Below are 25,295 nucleotides of genomic sequence, written 5' to 3'. Positions count from 1 at the left end.
TTCTGGTTTCAGCTTAAAGAAGATTCGTGAGAAATCCAAGATTATTAAAAAAAAAAGTTCCGTGATGGCAGCACTCTTCCTTAATAAATAGTATACTTTTAATCGATAATACTCTCAGTTAAGAGATCGTACTTACCAATAACTGTTGTACTTAAACATGGCGGCACCCATGAAGACATGAATCAGTACAAATTACTACGATTCTTTTCCTTTTCAATTTTTAAAGGAATGCCCTTTTCTGAATTCATCAACTGTTTATAGTAGTGTACGAGCTTCATAAGTTATATAACTCAAAAGAGGTGTACATTTTTGGTATAAAGAGTTGATCAATGACCAAAAGACCTGCGCAGAATGGCTTGATGAGTCTGTTGTCCCAAAGAGATCGAATAAAGACACAAATGCGTGCGAATATGGAAACGAACTTCGATAATTTGCAGAGTCTGAAGCATCCTTGAACAGAATTGTAGCAATGGTTGAAAATTTACAAGCAGAAAGTACTTGGACATTGACAGTATACGCTAGACCTATCCACATTTGGATTTTCAAGTGTTCAATCTACATTTATAGAAATGTTTTTCAACAGATGGTAAATGGAAGTATCTCAAAAGATATTGAGGACTGGACTACGTAAAACTGATGGACATAAAAAGTATTACATTTCAAAAGACTTCTTTTCAAACAGCCCTCATAAATAGCGCGCTGATTTATATATATTAAATAAGAAGTATTCACTCATCTGGACATTTGGTTCTCTAATATTTTTACATGGGCTATAATGAGTAATAGTCGCTAATGTTTGATATAATGTACTCTTGATATAAGCTTCTTTTCTGTAATTTTTATGTTGCTATTTATATTACACTTGGCAAATACGTTTCTAGGTTACAGCACTGACGAATTGTGGGTACTTCTGAGACGTACAGTTCCTTGGCCCGCAGCTGTGTTTTCTATCCATTCTCGACTTTTGATGGAATTAGCTAATCTGTTCTTTGAAAGTAGTGGAATCGAGAAACTAACTCCATTTAACCGCTTTGTTATATCTTTGTAAGGTCACTTAGTCCATTATGTCTGATTGGCTTTGTTTTTTACCTTCTTTCCTCGTGATCTTATTTCCTTTAAAGAGCTGGCTTTCTTCCGGCAATTGCAGTAAAGACCTTCTTATTTACTGCAGATGGGAGTAGCAAGGGGGAAGTTGGGTTACATCGCAAATTTTCGGTTTAAATTATTTATCCCAAGAAACCTTTCTTTGTCATAAATCGCACGAAACGGACAATACATTTTCTGGGATGAAAAGTTGGTCTTTTATCGCGCACGCGTATTAGCATTTTCTGAATGCCAATTTTTACGCTTAAAGAGAGAATTAAACTTCTGCCTTACTGTAGGTTATTATTTGAAAGCATGTTAGGTGTTAAAATAATGGGACAGGATAATAACAAACATTAATCACTCGACTAACCAGCGCATCTTTATAATAATTATCCCTTGAACGATTTTCCTAATTACAGATATTCGCACTTCTTTTTTCTCAATATTGGCAAAGGCATTATCCGCATCAGTCCTGCAAGTGTGGTCGTGTAGATGTTGCATGGCTATCCCGGGCTTTGTAATGCGGATGTCCCAATTGAAGGATTATAAAAAGCTATAGCGGATACCTCTTTATGGTTAATGATTTTGTAGTTATAATCAGGAGGAGGTGGAACCAAGGGTTTTTGCAGATAACTTGAATTTAGAGAGAATATTTCGAAAGAATGAATTATATATTACTGGAGTTTTATTGGAAAACTGAATGATAGTATGCACATTCGCATTGAGGATTCCTTTTTTACATTCCTGGGTCTCAAATGATTTAAGCTGTTGGCATTGCAAATGCTTCTTCGATATTTTAATGACGAAATTTCTATTAGATTGATAATTCAAAATAAACTTAATGTATACACTATTTTGCCAGTTATTAGGACTATTGAGGACGTTGGAGCATATATTAATGCCAAATGTATGCGAATTAACACAGTCATATGATTTACGAGATCTTCAAGTGACCGCACTGAAGATTGGAGGTTCATTTTGTTCAGTTTGAGTGGGGAAAAGGTAATTCAAATGAGGTATGATCATTTGTCTAGTGCTTCCAGCTGCTGGAGTATTCCAAGAATAAATAAAATCAGGAAAAAGAGTCACTCATGAGGCATAGAGGAAATTTGTGGTCTGATAAATCCTCTTTACAGTATCTCAAAGTGAGAGTTTTTGTTTGGAGGAACCTACCTGAAGTAATGGATCCCACCTCTGTGTACCAAAGTACTGGTTGAAGTTAAGATGATGGTGAGGCATGATCTCATAGGACAACTATGAAAGCACTAATCAACTAGCCACGTTATTAGGACGCTGTCCTAATAAAGTGGCTAGCTGAATCTGTCTCGGTGTGGAATGGAAAATGTTTTCCGGTTGAAAGTCTCGAGTTTTTCATCCAGCAACTTCGACCATAGCATAATCGCAATCTATGTACATTATATACCAATGTCTCACTGCCATAGTATCTTACTGACAACTCCAAAACATTCCCCAAATCAGACAAGTTTGATGAAGCTGATGGGATGTTTAACATGGAAACATAAATGGAAATATTCGAGAAAGAATCCACTCAGGTTTGTTAGATGTATCCATACTATATTTGTACATAATAAAATCTATGATATTGAACCGTATTTGTAAGAATGCTTGAAATAACTCCAGTTAATGATTTTTTTCCCAATTTCTCATTACCAGATCCATCCATCGCGTTAGATCTTCAGGCACCGACCTTCTTGGTTGAACCGCCCTTCCTCGTGGAGTTTTACAACACCAACGGCGCCGAGATCCCCTGTTCAGCACTCGGCAAACCAAGCCCTCACGTGAGCTGGGTGCGGCGAGTCGGAAATGCTGTTAGTGATATCCCTGGTCTTCGGCACGTCCGACTGAATGGATCGTTGGTTTTTTCACCTTTCAGTGCTGAGGAGTATCGGCAAGACATCCACGCCTCTGTTTATCGGTGCATTGCCTCGAACACAGTAGGAACTCTTGGCAGTAGAGATGTACACGTCAGGGCAGGTAAGTACTGCACGTGGTATCTAGGGACGCTTCCAATGGCAAAGCGCCTAAGAGCGTCCGAATGCATGCCGATGACTTGTTACGTAATAGCTACCTGCCAGCCCCAAGGCGTGTATTACTGCGCTTCAGCTTGATCTTGCTGAAGGGAAATGCTTTTTAAGGTGACTTATTTATTTTTTTTCTTTTCAGAGATGATTCTCTGAAGCTATCCCTTTAGAATGGGCAGCGTACATATTTCTTCGCCTGTGCCAGCAACGCTTTATATTCTTTTTTTTATCCAAAAGAACAAATCGAAATAAAATTCTAGAGAATAGTTTCATATTTTTTCTAATCCTAAGAGTATTTTTAGTTTTAACAGCAGTTGGCTGTTTTTAAATGTTAAAAGTACTTGGTTTGTTAATCACATCAATTCAACAATTCCTTTCAACTCTAAAATACGAGTACTTGGCTTTTTCTGGAAGCAAAGAATTGATTTAATTTTCAATGTCAAAAGTACGTATGCTTCTAGTAAAAAAAAAGTAGAATGGTTGCTTCTCTATCATGTTTTCCCGTTTAATGCTGAGGCACAGACTGTTCAAAGTTTCAGCACATCTCTTCGAATTAAAGTTTCCATCGAGTTATTTAAAGTTTAACAGCAACTTTGTTGTTTACCTTTTTTCACAACGTAGTTCAGTCTGTCACAGGCAAAATTTACATGGGTTCAGCAAGCTGAAAGAAGAATATACGCAGTTACAGACACAATATGCCGATTCCACATAGCACGCGAAGTTCACTTTGTCCTTCTCCAAACTGGTGAAATCCAAAGTGAATTCTATGCGTTTGTACAAAGTTTACGCATCTTAAAATTGCCAAGTGAAAATAGAAATGCGCACAGACAATCGAATGTTCAAGATGAGGACATTCCCGCTATGGTAAGTACTCCATGGTACTCTGCTTGCTATTTGAGTAAAAAATACATTGCGGAATATGATAAATACCGTTGAATCATGTAATTTATATGTTCAAGTTCTCAAAATATGTCATTCCTAGAATAAACACTCCATTGAGAAAAAAACGTAATACTGCAATAATAAAAATAGCATATTGCTGATTCGTAGTGGTCGTCGCTTCCAGAAATCTCTTGGTTTATTTCTATAAAACGCAGAGGATACACTCCTTCCAAAAAATTTTGAATTACAGTGTATGACAACAGTTTTCGTTATTATTTATTTTTAAACGGGTTATGACAACGAAAGGCTTAATATTGAAAAAAAAAACACGCCACAAAGTATTTTAAGGTTTTTTATTAAGCACTGAAAAAATGAACAGCAAATAAATATTGGAAGAATATCAACAACTATACGGATTTTTCATCAAAATATCCTCCACGAGAATTTATCATTGTCTTATACAAATGGCATTCTGTCGTTTAATTTAAGTGTCTTGTCTAACATTATCCAAAAAGATCTGCAAGGTTTCCCATAAATGTTGTGGATATGGGCAGCCTTAACGGACTTCACTGTCTAGATGATCTCCTAAAAGCTTTATTGGGTTTAAGTCAAGGGATTGGGGTGGCCACACCATAATTTGCAATACCTCCCGTTGTTGTTTAGTTGCTAGAAGGTCCCTACACAGCTTAGAGGTGTGCTTCCAGTCATTATGTTGTTGTCAAGGTCCAGAAGATATTGCATTACGTTCAAGAATATTTTATACTCTTCTTTTCTTAAAATTCCTTCAATTTTTACCTTGTTACCCACTCCAGGAAAACAGAAGCAACCCCAGATCATGATGGAACCACCAATCTGCTTGACTGTAGGCACTAAACAATGTGGCACCATTTTTCCCTCAGTTGACAGTCTCATGATTTAGAATTTTTAGCGTGTGTATATATTTAAACCTAAACTATAGTTAAAAAAAATCTAATTTTAGTTGCTAACTGTCCAATTTTTGGCAAAATCTCTAGAAAACGAATTAACTTTTGCACATTTATGAAACCGATGTTCAAAGGAATTAAATGTCGAATCAGGAATATTTTTGAAATAACATGGAGTGTTGATCTGTACATCCTGTTACACTTTCATCGTTTACTAATCATGCTTTCCCCCTAAGATTATGGAGCCCCTGTTAGACTGCTAGAAAAGCATTCGCATGAAACTGAACACCATCCAACACAGTACTTTGAGAATTGCTTCGGGAGTTTTTCGAGCAATTTCCATCCACAGCGTGCATATTGAAGCAAAAGTACCCCCACGTCATCTCAGGAGGAAAAGACTACTGCTCACTGTGCAACGAAAATTCAGTCTTCCTTTACATCACGTTCTGAAATGCCTCTTTTATCCAGAGCCAACGCAGTTTTATGAGAGTAAACCTATTGAAAAGAAACGTGCTGGCATCCAACCAGAAGATCAGATGAAATGTTAAGTATTCATCTTGATAATATACATTAGGAACCGACCAGACGGATCCATCTTTGGCCACGGAAATAGTACTAATAGTTGCAAATGATACGAGGAATTAAGTAATCCCTAAAAAAATTACCAAATTTCTCTGGATCTAATCTTTCCTTAAATTTATTGAAACTACTCACTTTCACAGTGAATTGCTGAAAGCAAATTTTGGCGCATCTATTCTGCAACAATCTTTTTTTCAACTTAAATTTCGGCCTTTTTATATGCCTCATCCTGAAAAGAAATATCAATATTTAGTTTCCTCAGTCCAGTTAAAGACTTCAATCAGATCTCCTTGCAGAGCCTGGTTTCCAGACACTATAATTTGCAGAAATGAATTATTTTTTGTTAAGAATACCCTTTTTTGTTCCAAGCCAATCTTGTTGGCCTCTTTGACTCTCACTCTAGCAGATTCATATCTTTATGATGAATCTTCCAGACTCGTAAAGATCTTTCCAGATCTTTGCGTCTTCAAGACATGTATTCAGTACCCAGGATGTGGTCTAATCACCTCCTTATACAACAGACTAATTATCTTTTCTCTGCTGGCAAAATTCTTGTATATCTATGAAAGAACGCCACGTACTGGCCTAAGAGCCGCTCAGAGAACTTCACGCGGACTCTACAATTACTCCATCCCTTTTTACAACGAGTGGGATGCCTTGAAGTACTTATTTCACCACTGTCATCATTATTTTCATTCAACATCAGTCAAGCTTATAGCTCTGTGTCTTCTCACTTCTCCCTTTGGTTTCCCCCTTTTATGAATTGGGAACACAGTCTAACATCTACAGCCTATAGGTACCTCCTGTAAGTCCAAGGGTACTCTCATAACTATAGCTAAAGATTTGATTATCCCTTTTGCTGCTTCTTAATATAAGTAGAGAGATTTCTTCAGCTCCAGATGCATTATTTACATTTAGCTTCAATAATTTCTTTTCCACTTTGCAACGTGAACAAACGCATCAACATGATTAAAGAGGCCTGTGCGCTATGGATTCATTATTATTACAAAATTACAGTTGCTCAGAGCGAAACGGATACAAAAATATAGATCGTGATAGGTTTAATAACCTGTCCCAATCTATATTTTTGTATCCGTTTCGCTCTAAGCAACTGTAATTTAGTAATAATAAAAACGCATCAACAGTTATGCTTCATCCCTTTCGTGTTAACATAAACAAAGAATCCTTTGCTATTTTTCTTCGCTTATCCAAAGGCTTCTCATAATCTTCTCTAGCTTTCCTAATCCACTTACTGACTCGATTGCAGAATAGTTTATATGTACTGTAGGTTTCTGTGTCCCCTGGTAATTTATAATGATCTGATATATTTTTCTTCTCTGTCATTAATCTCACAGTGCATTTGGCCTCCAATTAGGTTGAAACCTTGAATAGTATCTCTTAGCTAGTTTAAAAGCTTAGTTGCTTCTGCGACTGTTTCCCTGAATACTTGCCATTTAGAATTTGCAAATTCTAACACACTAGTCAATCCCACTGTGAATAGAATTTAAAAACTGTCTGAGACCATTGTAATCATCTATAATAAAGCAAGCTCACTTCCCCCTATCTTTGACAGTAGTTACATCTTTTAAGTAGATCCAACATCAAAGTAATAGGATCACTGACACCCAGTAGTTCCTTTATTCAGAGATTCTTACTGCATAAAGAGTTACTGCTGATAATAATCAAATCAAGGGCATTGCTTTCTCTTGTTGCATCTCTAACCCGCTATTGTAGAAAACATCATCCAGTAAATCCTGGAAAGTTCAACTACTCTGATCCCGGGCTAGCCAGGTGGGTAAAGTGCCTGCCTAGCAACCCAAAGGTCGCGGGTTCGAATCCCGCCTCGGGCTTGGATCAAAGTACTGCAAAAACCTTGGGAGGTGCATTATGGCCACAGATGCCGATGCGCCAACAACTACCAAATAAAAAAAAAAAAAAAAAACTACTCTGATCAATCCATGGCTCCAAATCACAATCTTTGTATGATCCGCTGCAGTCTTCCCAGATAGTCGAGTATCAGAGAAGATTCTCCATGAGTGCAGTAAATACACGGCAGAGTTCTATGCTATAGAGATAGCTTTGGATCACATTAATAATTATCAAAGGTGTAAGGTATAATATAGGTTTTCTAAGTGCATTACAGACTTAGTATTAGTAACGGCCGCATGGTGCAAGAAAGCCTAAGGCTTATGCTGCACCAGCCAAAAAAAAAAAAATCCGAACAAAACAATGATAAAAATAAATAAATAAATAAATAAATAAATAAAATAAATAAAAATAAAATAAAAAATAAATAAAAAAGAAATTAAACCTATCATCCTATGCGCTTCCCTTACCCGAAAGTGCTATCCAGATGACCTTTGAATTTCCCCAAACTGTCGGCCTCTACCACCCATGAAGGCAACTTATTCCAGTAATTTATAACTCGCTGGCTAAAATAAAACTTCCTGCAGTACAATCTAAACATTCCCCCCCCCGTAACTTGAATTTATGTCCCCTAGTTCTAGCATCATTTATAATCTTGAAAATTTTGTCCTCATTCATTTTACTGATACCTCTCAGAGCCTTAAACACCTCAATCAAATCTCCTCTAAGGTGTCTAGTTTCCAAACTCTGCAACCCACATATTCGAAGTCTTTCTTCATAAGGCCGCCCTTTTGCCGATCTCACCAGGCGAGTTACCCTTCTTTGCACCCTTTCAAGAAGCTCGATGTCTTTCTTTAGGTGCGGTCTCCATACTTGAACACAGTATTCCAAGTGTGGTCTAACATAAGCCTTATATAATGAGATTATCACGTCCCTATCTTTACTTGCAAAAGTTCGATAGATCATCGATAGGACACCATGGGCCTTCCTTGCAACCTGTTTACAATGCTCAGAGAATTTCATGTCTGACCGTATCGTAACACCCAAGTCCCTTTCCTCCAGTACTGGGTTTAGTTGAACTCCACCAAGTGAATAAGTTTTTTTGGGATTACTGTTTCCCAGGTGTAATACCTTACACTTTATTGGATTAAAGCACAGCTGCCATTTTTCTGACCATTCCTGAAGTCTATCTAGGTCTCCCTGAAGAAGCTCACCTTGACAGTGATCATTAACTACTCTACCAATTTTAACATCATCTGCAAATTTAGACATCACGCCCTCTATCCCTTCATCAATGTCGTTTATGAAAATTAAAAACAACAGTGGTCCTAATACTGATCCTTGGGGAACCCCACTTCTTACATCAACCCAATCTGGAGAATAGCCATTTATCACAACCCTCTGCCTCCTGCCCTGGAGCCATCCTTCTATCCATCTAAGGATTTTCCCTGTGATTCCAACCTGTTCCAGCTTATAAAGCAACCGCTCATGTGGGACTGAGTTAAAAGCTTTGCTGAAATCTAAATAAACAATGTCGAAATTATTCCCTAAATCCAGCTCGTGAGTGACCCTTTCGAAATAGCGAACCAGATTTCTTAAACATGATTTTCCCTTTACAAAACCATGCTGAGTATCCTTGAGAATTTCAATTCGATCCAATTGATCCTGAATTCCACCCTTGATCATTGCCTCCATGATTTTTACTACTACTGAAGTCAGACTGACAGGTCGATAATTTTCAACTTCACTTTTAGAGCCACCCTTATGTATGGGAGATACATTTGCACTTTTCCAATCCAAGGGAATCTCCCCAGAGTCTAGTGATGCTCTCATAATTAGCCTCAATGGTTCAATGCACTCGCTTGCCGCCTCTCTTAAGATTATAGGGTATATTCCATCAACTCCAGGAGCCTTACTGGTCTGTAGGCTCGAAAGTTTTTTCATTAAATAATCTTGCGAAATTTCAATATCATTAATTACATATTTTTTAACTTCGCTCCCACAATTTCCCCATTGCCACAAAACGTTTTTCGTTTGTAAATATCGATGCGAAATAACTGTTGAGTTCATCTGCAACGGCAGCTGGTGTATTTAATACTATCCCCTTTCCCTTACGTAAAGGTCCGATCTGGTTTGTCCTGCTCTTCTTGGCATTTATATATGTGAAGAATTCTTTATCCTCCCTCTTTGCTCTGTTTGCTAGTGATTTCTCATAAACTGCCTTTGCCTGTCGAACCTTTTCTGTGGCTCTATTACACATCACCTTGTAGCTGTTATAGGCTTCAGTACTTTTTATTGCTCTGTAAACTTTCCATGCCACCTTTTTCTGCTCAAGTAATGTGGCAACTTCACTATTCATCCAACTTGGAACCCTTCTGGTGGAGTATTTTTTTAATGGTATATACGCATTCAAGGCATCTGTGATTGTTTTAAAAGCGTACCACAGTTCAATTGTATTCATTCTCTGCGCGATATCTACCCAGTTAATAGAGGCCATGTAGTACCTTAAGGCATCGTAATTTCCTTTTCTGAAATTAAAACCCATTCCTTTGCCTTTTACTTCTGCTACCTCTCTCTCGTCATCATCCACCGTAGAACTCCGTGATCACTTCCTGCTACTGGTTCCTCTACTGTCACCCCTGTTATGTCATCTGATTCATGTGTGATGATGAGGTCTAGGATATTCTTTTCTCTAGTACTTTCCCCGACATGTTGTTACAAATAACAGTCATCTAGTTGATTTAAAATTTTTGTTCCCCATGTCGAGTTTCCTTCCCATTTACTCCAATCAATTAGAGGCAAATTGAAATCACCCATAATAAGACATTGACGCTTACTTGCCCATTCTATTTGCATGTAGAGGCTTTTGTCATAATCTTCACAATCACCTGGTCTGTAGATTACTCCTACTCGCATTATACCTTTGTTTCCAACTATCTCACACCATACAGACTCTATACTAGCGTGTGAAATGTCTGAATCCGGGAAAGCTATCGTCGCACTCAGGATGCTTCTGATAAGAAGCTTTACCCCACCACCCCTTCTATCTAACCTATCCTTCCTAAATACATTATACAAGCCGTACTGAAACTCATCATCCCCAATTTCCGGGTGGCACCACGTCTCTGTAAGCCCTATTATGTCCGCGTTACTTGTTTTAACCAGCAGTTCGAATTCGCTCATTTTATTGACGACACTTCTAACATTACTATATGAACAATTAAGACTTACTGTTCTTGTATATTTAACAACCCTAACACAACCCTTGAAGTTTTTAGGCTCTCTTCCCTGATATTAGCTACCCGCTCACGTGAAACGTCTTTGCCCCCAGAACATCTAGATAATACGTCCAGTTGGGGTAACAGATAAGAACTCTTAAGGTATGTGCAAGATACTTTGTCAATGAAATGTAATCACCATCCTATCCTGTCCGGGATTCAGCAGGTTATATTCTCTTTATGAATTCACATTCCACATCCGCTTCTGTTGTGATCTCAAGCCACATTGGGATCAAGGGTTATGATCTAGCAGATTTTGCGACACTATTTTAACCATTGACGTATTTTAGACACTCAATTAAAATGTTTGTCCTTCTATCATGTCTGGGAAAAATTCCATACACTTTCAAAATTAATCGTAAATCGTGGCTTTTTCAGTATTGCCCAATGCCTGTAAGTGAATCATCAGTGGGCTCAACAATATCTCCTTTGTTGATATATCACTTTAAATATCACCCCTAAAAGATAAGTGTTTTGCCCTGGAAGACGTACCCTGCTTCAATTCCACCTATCTGTTATGCAAAATATAATTTCCCTTTCCAATAGATTTACACCAACAGCTACTTCCTCTGGGACTTCGTTTTAATAACTACTAGGGCCTAAATCTTATTCCTCTTACAGCTTTATTAGCCATATAAGAACAATGAATTTTGGCTTAATCTCCTCACACGTCGTACAGATCCGCAAACATGTCCCAAGTAGCGCATAATATAAAACCCTGATTCGTAGGAGAACTCACCGCGGCAGTACAATAATAATACACTATTCCCAGGTTATATGACAGTAGTTCGAGGCCATAAAATTAAATTATGTATTTTTTTTAGAAAATAAGTATTATAAACTTATAATTTAAATTATGACTTAATGAAAACCAAAAATGTAAATCTTTAAAGTAAGTTTTTAAATTATGAAATTAAAAACGTTTATAAATATTATATTCTTACAGAATTACAAAAAAAAGAATATTAAACTGTATTTTACAGCATTCTTATATCGATACAATGAGCCAAATGCCACAAAGTTTTTTTTTTCCCACTTCGGCTATCTTTATTGAGTAATTTTTAAAGGTCAAAGTAGGAAATAGTTTTATTTTCTTTATCAGACATTTTCTAATAATGTCTACTAATTTTTCTATTAATTTCAAATAATTACTACTAATATGAAACAAAACTGTAACAAAAACAACGAATTTTTAAATAATAAACGAGTCTACTTATCACGTCTCTCGAGAGCAGCGAGCGCATGCGCCATCATCCCCACGCGACGAGACCTTGAAATATTAGGGAAAAATGCTTTAACTACTCGTAATAATGCTAATTATTTTAACTATTAAACGATACGAACTCATTTAATTATAACTTAAATTGAGGTAATTCTTAATAAATGTATTTAAGCAGTTATTGAACGATTTTCACGTTTTAAGAATTTTGGAATAATCAGATTCTGTAAATTATAGAATCAAGAACCAATTTATGAAAAACACAGTGGAAACAGAAATAATATCTTTATTTCTCTGAACACGTTGAATTTGTTTCTATAAATGAATATCGGCTAATATTCTAATGAGAATTGGGATTTAACACAATCAGAATCACAAATATCTGTATAGAGACACGCAGGTGTTCATTCGGGTTTGACAGTTACCTTCAGTTTATGTACCGTGCGCGCGCATCTTGATGCCCCTTAATAATCGTCCCTAACCGAGCAAGGATTTACATATCTCAGCAGGAATCTGCTCCATAATTGTTCGCAAAGACTCGTTTTTTTTTTTAGAGAACTAATATAAAGAGCTGTCATGATTACGGCGAATCATTTTTACGCTGCTCGCCACCATTTTGTTGTTGGTGTTGTTCAAATTGCATACCGCCGACGGCACGTGCTGTGGACCAACTAAATTACCCTCATTATAACTTGAAGGAAGTTTTCGTCTTGGAATTTTTCTTTTTTTTATTATTTTATTCCACGTAGGGGGAGGTAGGGAAAAGAGGAAAGCGTGTAAATTATTTATAAATAAATTGCTCCGCGTTAAACGAATTTTTAATGATGTCAGCAGTAAAGGAAATTTGTTAGCGCTACAGATAATTAATAATTACACGGACGACATTAGGGGTACCCAAAAAAAAATAAGCAGTGATTGTTTGGTTATTGGTCCCCCAAGATGCACACTGTGTGCACGTTCGAGATGCGCTTTATGAAATAGGTTTTGTCCCAGTCAACGATATGCTTAGGAAATTGGATGCTCGCAGAATATTTTATTGAACTTATTGCCCTGGCGCAGACACGTTGCCATTGTATATAACGTCTTAATCGCTTCCGGGTGCACCTTAAAAATTTACGAATATACTTTGAGAGGAGAAGTGTTGCGAAATGAATTTTATAGTTTATTAGCGAATAATATTTTGCTTTCACAGATCACGTGGTGTGAAAATTGCCTAGAAGTATACAAAATACTTATAAATTTTAATATGTAGGTAATCTCTTTAAATATTAAAAGCAATCATCAAATATTAATCGCAGAATGTTCATAAACTCTTCGTAAATAACGGTTACCATGGTTACACTCTTCTACCACATCGCGAGGAAAACGATGGCTAAACTTTATTTGCCTCGTTGAAAATATTAAACAACTTATGGAATAATCAACGCATACAATTGCAAAACAATCATAAAATATAATTACCTAATAATTTTAAAATAATGTCGGAATGAGCATAGATATTAAGTAATAGAACTGAAATATTTGTTGTTGAATAACCAGACACATTAATCGATGTGAACATTTATGATCACAGAATGTTAATAATTTGAGATAATCAAAAATATTTTTGATTATAGAATCTTAAAATAGTAATAATTAATGAATAATTATAATAGTGATATCATGTTTATAAATAAACAAGATAATTATAAAGAGAGAATATCCTTCACACCAATTCATATTTCCAATATATGAGAAATCGCGAGGATATACGAGAAACTACGAGAATATTGGAAATATTCTCGTAGTTTCCAGAACATTAAACATTAAACAAGTACGAGAATATTTCCAATATTCTCGTACTTGTTTAATGTTTTGTTTTTTAATTGTAAATGTTAGTTAATAACAAGAATAATAATAAATAAGAATATAATAATAATGTACGTTAATAATAAATAAATGTACATAAATAGATAACCAATTAGTTATATTTACTTAATAGTTTTAATTATACTGAATTTTTGATAATTTAATTAAATACTTTATTTTAAAATTATTCAAACTTTTAAATATATAAATCATAATAAATAATTTTATTTAAATAAGTAAGTATTTAATTAAAAATAAAATTTTAATTAAATTGCACTTCTCATTAAATACGAATGAATTCATTAAAATTCAAATACTGTATTTCATTATTATTATTTTTTTATTTGTTATGACTGAAAAGAATATTTTCAGTCATAACTGAAAACAAAAGATTCCCAAAAAGAGAAATCAGGATTACACTAATACTTTTCTGTATTTTAAATCCAAACTTTTATTAAACGTGCAAATAAGTTCTTTGTAACAGAACATTCGATAAATTATTCAATAGATTTGTAAAATAAAGTTTGCTTCTTAATACACATTTCAATTTTTACGTTTCCTTCGCAGTGCACGCTGGATTACTTAGCTGTAGTTTCTGAGAAAGTTTCTGCATCTATCTGTATATATATATATAATTTTTATCTTGGAGGTTAGATGGGAATTAACTGACACCAGGCGTTCCATTCTCTGTCTCTCAGCACCACCACCCGACTTTCTTAAGCCTAAAGGATGTACGTCCGTTAATATGAAAAGATTCATATTCTTGGTAATTGCATTTCAGATAAGCTACGAAGGGTGCATTAACAACTAATACCCTATCCACAATGCTGGAGAATGGGGGAGGGGCAAGACGAGAGCGGGCGCTCTAGAGAGAGAGAGGGCTTACATCCTCATGCAAATAGGTGACGGTCTTAGTACCGGAGGGGAGGAAGGGAGGGGAGTATAAAAGTTAGTCGCTATTCTACTGCGTTAACATAGCGAAAAGAATGAAAAGCCTACAACCGCTGATGGAAAACTCATGTTCCCTCCGAATGTCATAGGGAAGAGAAAATTGCATTAACCATCCTCTGGCTAGGCGATCCTGCCTTCTCTCTCGTCGGTTCTTCACCTACCACGTGGGTAAAAGCGAAACGGGGGGCGTTGCGGGCGGACGAAGCTGTTCGCTCCATCGCGGCCCATGACTTGTCGGTGCTAAAAGCATTTTATCGATCCCCGTACGTTTTAGTATAAGACGGGTGTTCTATAGTGCAGGTGGAGTGGAGCGAGCTCCTTGTGTGCGTGCCCGTGCTCGCTGGCTGGCTGGCTGAGCGCAAGCTCTGCAATTTACACCTCTCTTGAGAACCTGCGACTGAAATATTCGTCCTCATCTCCCCGAGTACCATGAAATGCGGGTACAACAGATAGCGCGGGTGTCCATTACGTTATTACCGCGAGCCATACATCTCTCCTCTGGGATGCACCGGATTATAATTAATAGCCTGATTTTGGCGGAGACAATCCAATTTGGACTTTGGAGACCCGCGTTCAGGCAGCTCTGACAGAGTAAAACTATCCTGACGTCAAGGGATGTTGCTATGACAGCAAACAATACATCTTCATATGATGATGTCAGGATCTTCGGTTCTGTTGCCAGCCTATTAAATAAGTCCTGTTAGCTTTTTTTTTCTCTCTTTCGGTGTCTGTTTCATTTTCAGTTTGTCTCTTGCACGTTTTGAAAATTTAATGGAATTTACGTTTTCAATTTTTTTACGTTATTCAAATAGAAGTTTGTACTGGTCTCAGTTATCTTCAGTAAAATCCCATAATAATCTCGTAAGTATATTGCTTTTTACGGATACGCACACGGAGTAATACTGAAATATCGATTTTTATCTGGTACCAACCTTATGTATGTGTGAGTGTAGTTGTGGATGAATTGATATCAACCATCAGTTAATTGTGTACATCTGGTAGTAACGCTGAGTTTTAGTTTATTAAAATTCTAGAGAAATGCTGGCAGCATCTCTCAAGCCAACATATCACTACTGGATGGACATTGAAAGGAATCCATATTGGCGATTATTGATCAGATGGAAAGTTTTGAGATAGAGTTAGAGGTTGATGGAGTCCTCTGTTACTTTGTTAGGAGTTACCATTTTTAAGAACTGGCTGGATATGAGAAATTTTTCAAGCAGAAAGAAACACACTAGTGAGATAAGAAAGATTAAACAAGGAGATCCAGAAGAGTTAGCATCCTTCTTTTGGAAGACGAAAGGAGGAATTTACTGGGATGACCACCTGTTGCCATATTGGTATGGCAGGAGGTAGTTCACCAAGATCGTCGACACAAGAGTTAGAAGAAAAATAGGTTGCTAGTAAGTCTGCTTTATCCTTGACTGAGGATGGTAACAGATTCATGTTTGTAACAGAAGTGGAAGTAGAGATGAACAGAAGTTGGGACTAAGAGGCAAATGGTGTGAGCTTTAGCGTACGCAGAAAAAGAAGCTGGAGATTTATATACAAACCAATTGAGATACGCTACATTCTTATCTTGAAAAGCCTTAGCATAGTTGGAAAACGAAGGTTCGATAAAATGCAGGGTTTTATAGTGAAATGCGGAACAAAGTATCTCGTCCGTAAATGAATAATTTTACTGATGTGATCTTAGCAACCATTGGGATCAGAACATTTAAAACAGTAATCCATTGAAGAAAAGGGGGAATAGAAATCACGCAGATCATCCAATTTCGCATTCTTCTAATGCCAAACTACACGAAGCTAAGAATGGTGAGTGGCTCAGATCACAATTTGGTGATCGGAGCCGCCACCTGGAGAAGCACTAATACTGGCATTTTACTTCGAGGATTTGAAGTAAAGGTCGGGTGTCAGGCACATCGTTAGGATAGTCTGATAGGAACCTAAACAGGCTGAGTAAAGTCATTGGCAATTGCAAAAGCCTCAGCTGGATCCATGTCACTCTCAGATTGAAACCTGCTGAAGTTACGAACATTAAAATAATCAAGGGAAATTGCCTCACCGTTAGGAAAGCTAGACTTAAAGTCGAGTTTCACAGAAAGGAGATCAGAGAGGTCCTAGTGATTAGTGGAGGAAGCAGATGAATTTGAGAGATTTGGTTATAGAGATTTTATGCCAAAGAGAAGATATTCCAAATTAGGATATAACAAACGTATGCACGAATACCACTTGGAATCGAAAGGGATCATAGAGTGAATAGTTAGGACAACTGAGATGAGTAGAAAGGCAATCGATAATTGAGACTGTCACACAAAGCACTGCTTCAAGCAGTGCTTTGTGTGACAAAGTAAATCTACTCCAGCACAGCTGGAGTAGATGAAAATGGGCACCACTGAAATCAGAGAATAAACCGAGATATTTGATACAATTTGTCCTCGATAATGTCTCTCGCATACAGATTACTCGGGCTGCCTCTAATCAGTAGCTGGAAGAGTAGAGGCAGCGAGATTATACACTAGCTAATCCGGATATCTCTGAGATAGTTCTTAATAGTTTCTCTCAAATGTACTATCTAGTGGCCGCCCCGAGAAAACCGTTTTATACTGTAAAAAGTAAAGAATATTAGATCTCACCACGATGATCAAACTGATGGAAGAGATAGGGTTGCCGGAGCTTCATTCTGGAAACTAAAACATGGGTTTCACCACTTTGTCTTCTCCAATAAGCTGATGATGGTATTCTACCTGATATTGAGTCATCTACCACCTAGTATTAGATGCTGACACGAAAGGCGGCATTTTTCTGTGTGATATAATTGAAACCAGGCCTTATCCAGGTGGAAAAGGCCTAGTTCCAAGTCAGTCTGTCTCAGGAGAGAGTTACATAATTTGCCCGCCGCCAGAAACTCGTGTTGTTCAGTAAACAGAAAAATTGACCACAGAACGCACATGCAATTTAGAGACACACTATACTGACTCTCATAGCTTTATTCGCTTTGTAGCCTAACACACACCGAACCGAATCCCCTTTGTACGATGTGGAAACCATACCTTGCCCTAAAACAGAAATCAGTGCTGTTTGAAAAGAAATCCAAACCTTGCAAAGCCACATGCAATTTTCTATTACACGATGCTCCTCTCTTTTGATTCTAGAATTTACAATTTTATTTCTGCAATATATGAAATTTGTAGATTTCTTAGAGTATGGAACAAATAAACGAATTCTATTCATGTGCTAGTCCATAGATTTCCAGGAAATATCTAAGGTTTTTTTCAATCCCTAACAGATTTATTCAGTGGATTAATATGATATGATTTTTAAGAACATTTTGTTCTTTACTTTGTACATATCGATGCTGTTCATTGATGGATGATAAAACCAACTTTTTCTCATCAATATAGTTGCTTTCTGCAACCCTCCCATTTATTTAGATAATAGAAAAATCCCATGAATATAAAATAACCCTCAATCGTTATTCTTACTCCATGATGGAATTTGGTTAACTCTTTCTCTCTCTCTGGAAACTTTTTACAACCAAGAGACGTTCAAAATATATCCTTACTTAAGAATTACAACCATGCCCTCGTATGTATTTATGTGGTAGCTCTGTACTTTGGGATCAGTGTATTTGCAAAAGTTTCTTTTGTGCTGTGATTTATATAGCATGATGAAATCTTAGGCGGATGTACCCAAACCCAGAAAAACTTAAGTTAGTTTGCATTATATGTAAAATCGCACAAACATGGAAACAACTTGCTGTACTTTAACTAGGGAATGTTCACAAATTACGTTGACTTCAAGTTGTAATAAAAATAGCCTTGTTTATTATTCTCCTTCCAGCAGTTACAACATCACCATTCTGGAGAAAATATAAATAAATTAGACATGGTGGGAAGATGGTTATGTGCTCTACTGTGGCAGGAGAACAATAGACAAGTACTCATGCATCAAGTACCGGTAAATCTGTAATTCAATAAAGGCTGAGGCTACCAAGGGATGTAAAAAAATATGAGTGGAAATAAAACAACTGTAAGTCGATGCCGGCTCCTCACAAGCCGTCCAGGCGATCGTCGGATTTGACGCCTGCCCCTGTTAGAAAAATAGTTCAAGGGCAAGGCTTTGCATCAGATCACACTGTACTTTCACTGGAGACTAACATTTCAGGTCTCGAATCTCATGGGGTTACAAAAAACCCCCAGTTCCTTCTCACATTGTCTGCTAACCATCTCCGAAATGAGAAAGCGAGTCTTTGGAGATTTCTTCTTTCTATAGATGTATCCAATTGCAATGTATCCAGTTACAATCTCCCCTCCCAGAATCAAAGCATCTTAAGCGTCTTCCAATATCCGAAATTAATTTTAAGAATACTGTTTCTCAAGTTTCTAAAGATTTGTTACCGTGTTTCATTAGAAAAGGCAGGAACATTGAAGAAGAATGTGTCTGAGATTTCCTTTTTTAGGTGTTTTCATTTTGAGAGGTAAAAACACTATTGATTCTAGAAAGCATTGAAACGATTAGACTGAAATGAAATCCTAAAATTTTTATTCAACAGAGTTTTATCGCTCTTCGATTTCTGATTGAAATTTTCGATGTATTATACCCGATTTTCAATATTCATGTCTGAACAAAGGCGATATGTTGGTACTACGATGTACTTGTGGTTTTAGCCTTCCTGAAGAATGCAGGATGATGTATTGAAGAATTAATTTAAATTACCTTGACTTCTTAACTATATAAACAAATAGGCCGATAGTTTCATTATACTGCAAAGTTTGAAGGAATTCCATTTTTAATGATTGCAACATAATTTGAAGAGGGCAACAACCTGAGTTTTCCCTGTGAGGTATTTCCCATGATCGTTCAACTTTAAAACCAATTCAAAAACACGTGTTCCTAAAGTATAGTAATATTAGAACCAGTCGTTGTTTCCTCTAATATGTACGCATGGTCCTAAGTTTTATTTTTTTGTACAATGGCTTCCTTTCATTCCGGCTAATAATCATCACTCATGGTTAACGCTATCTGCCACACGGTCCAACATCTTGGACCCAATCAAAAACTTGAATGATTTTGTCGATGGCACCGAGACCATACACAGAATATTCTCCACTTCTATCTATTGACAAAATTGCCTTTTGCAATCTCTATAACCAAAGTTTTGACAGACGTTTGCAATTTATTCACAAATGGTGTCATATCAACTTCTTGCCGGGCGAAGTCTATTTCTTCACTCGCATCGATTCTCCTACTTTGTCAGACATATTTCCCACACTTCCGGATAAACAACTACCTGTGATGGAATACTCTGGTGAATATTCGAAAAGGTCCAACAAGTGAAACCTCCTGGGAGCCCATTACAAACATCCGGACCTTTTCAACATAACAGGCAACACGATGAAATACAGTCTTTTTCTTATTTCGTGTCACTATTCGTTTTGGGAATCGTATTACCTGCTTTAGATGTAAGAAACATTCTGGAAGAAAGCCTTAAGGAAGCCTGTAGCATCTAGTCCTTTTACTTATTAAAATTATTTCCACCACACAGCTGTGGATGCTTATATCTAGTACTGGTAACGGTAGAGTGGATTATAAACTTCATTGTATACTTTTCCGGTATCTCGCATCCTTGCCGAAATACCTCAACGGATATAGCTGAATCTAGTAATACGTAAGAGTAGCATTATGCGCTCAGAGACCAATGAAATACTATCATTCATAGAGTAGTTGAGAACCTAGTACCACGAATAAAATAAGGCTTGGTAATCTAGAAGAAACATATGGAGTCAAAGGAGGTTGGCTGTGAGCTGTGATGGACTTTTAAACATAAGGAAACAATATGGAATATGCCAATTCATCAAAAAGACATCTACAAGGACGGAACTGTAGATAGCTGCACTGTGGATCAACGTTATAGTGTATTAAACAAGGAAATGCTGACCTCCACGATCATCTACGCAACAGTCGCCTACTGACAGAATTGGTGTGGCACATAGAGAGTTGTCATTCCATCTAGGAATTATTTGAAGGTATTATTGGAATACTTAACAACCTGGGTTATTCAGTATTCCCTGATAATTGATACTATCAATTTTGAGCTGATAGCACGATGAGGTAGACGGAAAGTTTTCCTTTCAAGTATCATTGCTGGTGGTGGATCGTAGACACCACTTTGAGTCAGAAACCACGCGATGATCCATGGAGTGGCATCACCCAAAATCCCCGCGAAGAAGTTCAACACAACTTCATCAACAGGAAAAGCGATGATCATTCGTTTTGAGATGAAAGTTGTACTTTTGGTAGACGTGGATAAAGGAGATATCGTAAATTCTGGGGCTTTACGTCAATTCGCTGAACAGTTTTAAGAGCCATTTACAACGTATCTGACTAGAAAAAGATGTGGAAGATTTCTTTTTGCATGAAAGCGCAATACAAGCACACCGGTTTGCAAACGACGTACATCTTCCTGGTTCAGTGAACGGCGCCATACTTCCAACAAAGTTTTAGAATGTTGGTGGAGATGAATGCTGTAGTAAAAAATATGAAAATGCTGAAAAAAGCTTCACCGAAAGTTGTAGAAGACTTTGTGGAATAAGGATATAGAAGGAGACCAGTTGAAAAACTAGTATACGGGTGAACGTCCGAAGTTCAGAAGTAGGTTGTGTCAGAAGCAAAGTAGAGGAAGTAAAATGAAGACCTGGTTTCGTTGGAATTTAGTGAATTGGTGCTGCTTAGTTGATGTAGATATTCAGACTATTTCTGGGGGAATAGAAGTGCGCGTCCAAGTGCCAACTCAGAAGAAAAGTGCTCATGACTATACACTGCATTGTGAAAATTAAAAGGACGCATTAGACTGAGAGTTGGGAAAGGTGAATAGCTGTTCACGTACCAAGAAATGGAATAGAAGCAACTGTGTTTGCGTTTATACTGCAAAATATAGACATTGAGCTTAGTGACTTCGAACAGTGAGCTGGGTGAGGGGGATCACTGAATTCCAGAGTAAAAAATCAATCTATTCGTGTCATTGAAACAAAACTTGAACACCGTAGACCTTGTTTGCTGCCACACATGGGAAATTACTATTAGTAGTGAAAAGTGATGCAAGGAAGCAAACTTATACAGCATCTGTCAAAAAAGCTTTCCCACATCATTTGTCAATCCCCTCCAATAGTTTTCTAGTTCTTCCTTGAATTTATTCAAACTACCCACTTCCCTAACAACAGATAGAAGTTTTTTTCTACCAATAAACCATCAGCTGGCTGAAAGCAAACGTCCGTACCCTGTAACCATCCTTCCTCAACTTGAATTTATGACCTCTCATGTGTGTAGTGTGAGCCAGAGGAAGATTACCGTCAGCATTGAGCTTGCTCAATCCATTTAAAGCCTCGCGATTTTACCAACTGTGCTGCTCACGAGGGCTTCGGTCTGATAGATGCCTAGAGAGTACATTTAGAAGACTACCTCGTCCAACCGTGAAGTTTGAAGGTGCTGTCACCGTCTGTGTCTGCTGTTGTTTCTCGTAGTTTATGCTTCAACCATTGGGGGCTGTTCCTGCAAAAGTTTCATTTGCCTGCCCAGACCTCCTGCTTTATTTCAACTGGAATGTCTTGACAAGTCAAAACGTATACGATCATTTGAACTGACCCGAGAATTGACCAAAATATCGCCTCCCTGATATCAAAAGTTGGTTTGGAGTCTACTGTTGTGGATTGTGTGTGTGTTGGTGAGCGGATCCAATACGTTATTTTAAGAATTTTATCTATAACAAGTTCTTTGAAACGTGTGGGTGTCCGGTTACTTTTGGCAATGTAATGTTATACGTGGATAAGGAATTCAATAGAAACAGGACATCCGGGTACTTTACTCCCTGCATAAAGTGCATCGTGGCTTTCTACCAGACATTTCGAGAATATCATACCTACTCTCTGTCTCTGTCCTTGCTCACCTGGATTGCAGTGTAGCTAAGGACTTTGGCAGTGTACACCATGACATTAGTCGATGAGTGAAAACTCTTTGGGATAAATCACCAATGTTCAGTTAGTTTCTCTCTGCCTGTCCAATGAATCAACTCGAATAATTGTGGATGGTAATAACTGAAATCCTTTTCCAATCCTGTTTGAGGTACTTCAGTCTCTCCTTTGGGCCGGGGGTACATTTTATGCGCGTTCTGAACGAACTTATTTTCACGAAATTATATCTGACTCTTCTAAAAAGATTTGCCGTTCATTTCCGAATGTCCTCAGAAAACAGAAGCACTTCTAGCACTAAAGATGCATTCGTGAAAACATCGAAAAGGAGAATTTCTAGAAATGTTTACAAATAACGAAAATACATAAGATAAAAGAGAGAGAGACCTGTTTTTTCTAATACATTAATGGCAAAGATTTTCCTTAAGTGTTCAGGAAAGACATTATGCTAAGTAAAATACTTTACAATTGCAACGTGTATTTTGATGTTTTAAATGTAATTTTGATTGTATCCAAGAAGGCGAGCATTAAACGAGAGCATTAAGACGGAATATATTAATGATTAAATTATGGATTTATGCGCAATTATATTCTGGGCACCCAAACTGCAAATCACGTTCAAAGCTACCATCTTTAATAAATAAGAAAAATATTCAGAGAAAGTATACACATATTTTTCCATTTAATTTCTGCAAATCTTTATTCCCAAATAAATATTTTTAATGCTTGATTACAACATTCTGGATTTAACCTATCGTATGAAATTTTGTGAAAAATTATCACAATGTTTCTTAAGGGGAAAAAGTGCAACTTGGAGAAGGAGGATCTGGAATAATAATTGGTCTTGCAATCTTCCCAGAGGCCAATGAACGAAATTTTGGATGACCTTTTAGATAATTTATAGAAATTTCTAAATATAAAATTTCAGAAAAATCCATTTACTGGTAATGGAGTTATTACGTGCGAACGGACGGACGGACAGACATGAAGACGTTAAGAGTTTTATGCATATGCTGGGGCTCCTAAAAATGACCAGCATAATGTCTATGTAAAACTGTATCATAAAATGAAGAAACGGCAAAAACAATATTTTTAGTCCAGGATTCGAACCCAGAACTCTCCAAGAAAGAGCGAAAAGCGGCTTATAAGATCCTGTTCTGTATGCTTGGTATTAATGGGTAAGCAACAGCAACCCTTATGCTGCAATAAAGTGCAGGTGTGAGAGAATTCGGTTGTCGAAAAAAACTTGTGTGGAAAACTAGTCAGGTTTTGCTGGGCTGATCGATTTCGGATCGAGTTTGTTGCTAGGCTGAAAGGTGATTTTGACATTGTCAGCATGCACCAAGGAGTTATTATTACTTCAGAGAAATGGTCAAGCAGAGCTGTAATGGGGAAAACAAAGCTAGAAAATATCTATCCTCGTGAGCGTCCAATTTATCTTACTTAAGAATGCTGTCTGTTCTTTTATACAAATTTTTTTATCTTAAGTAGCATTTAATATGCTAGTAAAATCATTTGCTCAGTTAAAGAAGTTTATTTAAAGATACGTATCCAATGTAGAATTAATTCAAGGTAATGCCTTCCCTCATCTGGAAGCTCCATCCACTCTTTAATGATAAATTTAACAGCTTATTCTGTAATTCTGGTTATATCTCTTCATTCGTAACCAACCACATCCGGTGTTGGGACGCTGTGATCTTGAGGATGTACGTGGCTAGAGTTAATCATATTGCAAGATCAAATCCTTAAGTTGTCACGAAAGGAACCCACAGAAATAATGAAACTTTAACAATGAACTTAAAACTCTGCTTTGTCGTTGAGTGGCTGTCCCAGAGAATAAAAGCAAACCTGTAATCTGTGCTTCACTTCTTCTTTTCTTATGAAAATTGTACTTGATTTTGTTTTAAATTACGAGTACACAACGATGTCTATTTTCTTTCACTTCATGTACGCCGTTCGTTTAATATGAAATAAGAAATATAAATTGCATTACGTTTATATGAAAGATACAAACGTTGCCTGGTCTGACAAATCTCAATTCCAGCTGTTTCACACTCATAACTGTACCAGATGATGAAAGCAGCATGAGTCCATGGACCCGATCTGTCAGATGTCAATAACAGGCTTATGATAATAATTTAATGGTGTTGAAAGTGCTTTCGTGGTGCACATTGGGCTTTCTTCTTAATAGTGGGGCATCATTTGGATTCCAAACTCTCTAAATTATTCCCGTATGGCGATTTCTTCATGACTGAAATGTATCCTTCAGCGATTGGGTTCTTCCAACAGGATAATCCGCCATGTCACAAGCAGAAGTGTCCAAAATTTGTTCCAGGAAGAAGTGAATTCAAATTGCAGTGTCCTCCTCCAGTCACCAGATCTCGATCTAGTTCAGCACTTATGGGTTGAAGTGGAGCTTTTCGCATTCGAGATCTACAACCATATAAATAGAAGAAACTGTAGGAAACAGTTGAGTCAAAATGGGCCAGCTTCCCTGTGGCATGCTTTCGACAACTCTTTGAGTCCATGACGTGACGAATTCTGTCTGTTCTTAGAGATAGAGCGACTCCCACTCTCTATTAGGTTGGTGAATCGAATAAAATGGCCACTGAGTGTAGACAGACATGTGAAATACATTATTAAAGTCTGTTATC

The 25,295-nt window shown here is 37.1% G+C and overlaps 1 protein-coding gene across 3 annotated transcripts in view; it reads left to right on the top strand.

Annotated features, from left to right (window-relative positions):
• Nucleotides 1-25,295, top strand: part of LOC150084399 (cell adhesion molecule Dscam1-like) — a 395,640-nt gene that overhangs the window by 16,374 nt on the left and 353,971 nt on the right. For all 3 annotated transcript variants that reach the window (XM_090375205.1, XM_090375204.1, XM_090375206.1), the window contains exon 2: nt 2,761-3,081. In XM_090375205.1, the coding sequence (XP_090231331.1) occupies nt 2,761-3,081 (321 nt within the window). The remainder of the gene's footprint in view (nt 1-2,760; nt 3,082-25,295) is intronic.

This window comes from Mastigoproctus giganteus, chromosome 6 (assembly GCF_048544385.1).
Source record: "Mastigoproctus giganteus isolate SK-2022 chromosome 6, ASM4854438v1, whole genome shotgun sequence".
Lineage (NCBI taxonomy): Eukaryota > Metazoa > Arthropoda > Arachnida > Uropygi > Thelyphonidae > Mastigoproctus > Mastigoproctus giganteus.
Note: the sequence above shows the minus strand (reverse complement) of the source record. Positions and strands in the feature narration are given on the sequence as shown.